We start from the raw sequence: 3,369 nt of genomic DNA, 5'->3' as shown, positions 1-3,369 counted from the left end.
TCACGGCCGTACCTCCTCGGAAACAAAAAAACGTGTTTTCTCTTTTTTTTCCTTCCGCGAGAGTCACGGTTTTGCTTCCGTGAGAGCCACGGTTGTGATTTCGTGAGAGGCACGGGTGTGCCTCTTTCAGAAAGGGAAAAAACCCGTGCTTCCGGTTTGGTTTTTTCGTGAAAAGAAATTCGTCAAAACCTATCAACATGGATCTAGTTTTGAAGATCTCGACGCAAGGAATCCAACGGTGAAAGCGGTTTGAGATTTGGATGCACGGTTTGAGAGATAAAACGTTTTGAATAAATGGATCTACGAAGAAGGGAAAACTCTCAGGTTGCGACAAGTGGCGCGTTGCATGTGCGCCACTTGTCGCAACCTGGGGATCTTTGCAACGAGTACTCCTCAATTAGTGATTTCGAACAAACACCCAACCCAATTAAAGTTCAGTTTTGCTAGAACTCATCTAGATGAGATATAATTTGGTCTCATTCACATTTTATAGCCATTGGATGTGATGCTATAAGATGCATGTGTGCTGACGTGAGTTGTATCTGTTCTTATTTTTCAGGTGAATGAGACCAAATTATGTCTCATCTAAATGAGTTCTAGGTACTCCCATTAAAGTTTCAAAAATATTAAACACATCCCAAACAACAGAAACGGATCAGATCCAGAGCCCACTTGATCAAAACCTACTCCAAATACATTATACCGCACCGTACTTGACACTTTTTTTTTGTTTTTTGTTTTTCCGTACTTCACAAGTCGCACGGGCACAAGGAAAACATTCCATCTTTTATTCCACTTTCAACTGAGAGCAAACGGAATTAGGGATGGCAACGGGGACAATTTTCTATGGGAATATCTACAACATCCCCATCCCCATCTTTTCTATCAGTTTATCCTCATCCTCGTTTACATGACTGGGGAGAGTTGAAATTTCCCCATACCAATGCCCCATTGGGGAACGGGGCCCCATTAGGGTCCCCATCCTCATAAACAAATACTCATATACATAATATGACACCCTATAATCAACATACATACATGGTATTTACCTTGTCCTGCTAATGCCTATCTAGGTCGTATTGACTTCTTGGTCATGGTGGCAGCTGAAGTGAGGATGAGATAGGTTTAAGGTTTTTTTCAGAGCTTTTTTTTGTTTTCGCAAGTTTGTTTGTGAAAATTTTAAGGTTGACCGCAATATCACAGTTACTAACCGGGTCCTCGATGAGTATTGGGTCTGGGGAATAGGATATCGTCCCCTTCCCTGTTGTACCCTATGGGGAATAAAATAGTTTGGTAAATATCCTCATGGGGATGTTTTTCGCCCATCTCCACCCCCTAATAGATGAAATCCCCACGGGTTTGACGGGTATGGGCCCCGTTGCCATCCCTAAACGGAATCCACTGCCCTAGAAAGCAACAACTCTCTTTTAGTCTTCCTTACACTACAAGGCACAGAGAAACTGAAACTGAAATCCGACGTCTCCTCATGCATGGAACAGAGGGCCTGCGATTCTATACAGTCCTGGATCAAGTCTACTCGTCGATCCTCCCGATGGTGTTTTGCCTTGCGTTCCGTAGAATGGTTTTATCCGCGGTGATGAAGAAGCCGGCGACACACGCTGTCCAATAAACAGGGATATTATTGTTCAGTTCAGTAAACTCCCAATTCTGTGTTGCATGAGCATGACAAACAACAATGATCTTTCTTTTGAGCTACAGACGACCTTCAAATCCAATGGTGGTAAAGCAATACGCATGATCCTTGAAGAAATGGCTTTCATCATCAATCTAACGTACGGTATCACCTTCTACTCTCTGAAGCTAGAACACCGATACTGATCAAGTGATTAGGATGGCTGAATCATTCAGTAGCATGGTACCTGTCGATATGATGAGCGCTTGCGCGGTGTAGTTCAGATTGTGCTTGGCCCAAGGAAGGACACGGCAGGCAACGAACTGCACAAGATCAAATCTGACAGAAGTCAGGACATATGCGAGCATGCACACAAGAATTCAGCACAGAAATACGCGCCGTGGGAACCGCAACCACGGTGCCAGCAATGGCGGCGTTCTTCCCTCCCAACAGGACAGCCTCTGCAACAAGAACACGTACGCAGGATACAAGCATAAGAAGGAGAAAGTACAGAATTAACAGCATTGATTTCTAGATGGATCCGGGACGGTGGTGGAACTGAAAGAGAGAGTGGGAGATGGTCTTTCCTCTTCTGGGTACCTCGGATGGCGGCGCTGGATTCCTCCTCTGTGGGGGATCGGACGAAGAAGTTCCTGGCGGCCATGGCTGCTCGCTCCGTTCTCTTCCTCCTGGCGGCGGCTTCTTTCCCTGTAGCCTCTTCGGATTGAACGACACGGTTGGTGACCCGAGTTGCCATGGCCGCCGGCAACTTCTTAAATCAAATACGAAAGGGAACACGGGTGTCCTTATTGGCGCTGGATGTTATTTGAATATAGAGGAATGCCAATTCAATATCCACTGAATCCAGTCCCATGTGCGGGGGCGGCTACTGAAAAGGCTTGGCCCACATGGGCTGCTATCTGAAATTTTCACATTTACAAACTAGACTAGACTAGATACTCATACTATGGTTGGGCTCTTTTTTCCCGATGGAAATATGGTGTTTTATTCCAGACTCACATAATTACAATCCTTAGCAACAAGTTCAGAAATAAAAGGATTGGATTGGTTAATCCAGCACGTAGTACTATCCCAGATCTATCATAATTTGCTAAACAATGCGCAACTTTGTTTTGATCAAGAGAAACTTTAACACGAACAAACACCCTAGTCTCTGGGACGGACTGACGTCGGAGCAGAAGAAGGCCATGGCGGCCATTGTTGCCGACTGGCAGGCCGGCAGCCGGAGGATGCCTCCGGCGACGACGTGCAAATGAAGGACGCTCCGACGATGAGCCAGCGCCACCCTCCTCTTCCTAACGAGAAGGACGTCACGTGTTCGAGTCTTTCGCGCAGCACTTTTAATGATTTTTTTCGTGTGCATGAAATTCAATAGCTCGAAATGGGCCGGCCCAATTCCTGGCTCCCTTCAGCGAAGGCTCGTGAATTTTTTTTCCAAATCTGTGGACTTTTCTTTTGAAAATCTGTGAACTTCTTTTCAAAATCATAGAAATTTATCTAAATCCGTGAACATTTTTTTTTCAAAAGTCATGTTTTTTTTGTTTTAAAAATCTGGTTCATGAGGTTCTTTTTTTATTTGCTATTTCCTACTAAGATGGCCACCGGTTTTTATATATTTTATAAAATAATTTGAGCGTTCAAAAAAATTAAAAAAATTACAGGATTTGATATGCAAAGTTGAAAATAAGTTCGTCGATTTCAAACAAGGTTAGCGA

The 3,369-nt window shown here is 44.2% G+C and overlaps 1 protein-coding gene across 1 annotated transcript; it reads right to left on the bottom strand.

The window, feature by feature from the left end:
- Positions 1-1,533: 1,533 nt before the first annotated feature.
- LOC123164096 (early nodulin-93-like) lies at positions 1,534-2,297 on the bottom strand. The gene is made up of 4 exons (XM_044581508.1): positions 2,234-2,297; positions 2,033-2,094; positions 1,881-1,956; positions 1,534-1,619 (listed from the first exon to the last, which is right to left on the bottom strand). Exons 1-4 carry the CDS (start codon positions 2,295-2,297, stop codon positions 1,534-1,536), a joined length of 288 nt encoding a protein of 95 aa, XP_044437443.1.
- Positions 2,298-3,369: the final 1,072 nt, after the last annotated feature.

Source organism: Triticum aestivum, chromosome 7D (genome assembly GCF_018294505.1).
Source record: "Triticum aestivum cultivar Chinese Spring chromosome 7D, IWGSC CS RefSeq v2.1, whole genome shotgun sequence".
In the NCBI taxonomy this organism is placed as follows: domain Eukaryota; kingdom Viridiplantae; phylum Streptophyta; class Magnoliopsida; order Poales; family Poaceae; genus Triticum; species Triticum aestivum.
The sequence above is the reverse complement of the archived record's forward strand: the minus strand, read 5'-3'. Positions and strand labels throughout refer to the sequence as shown.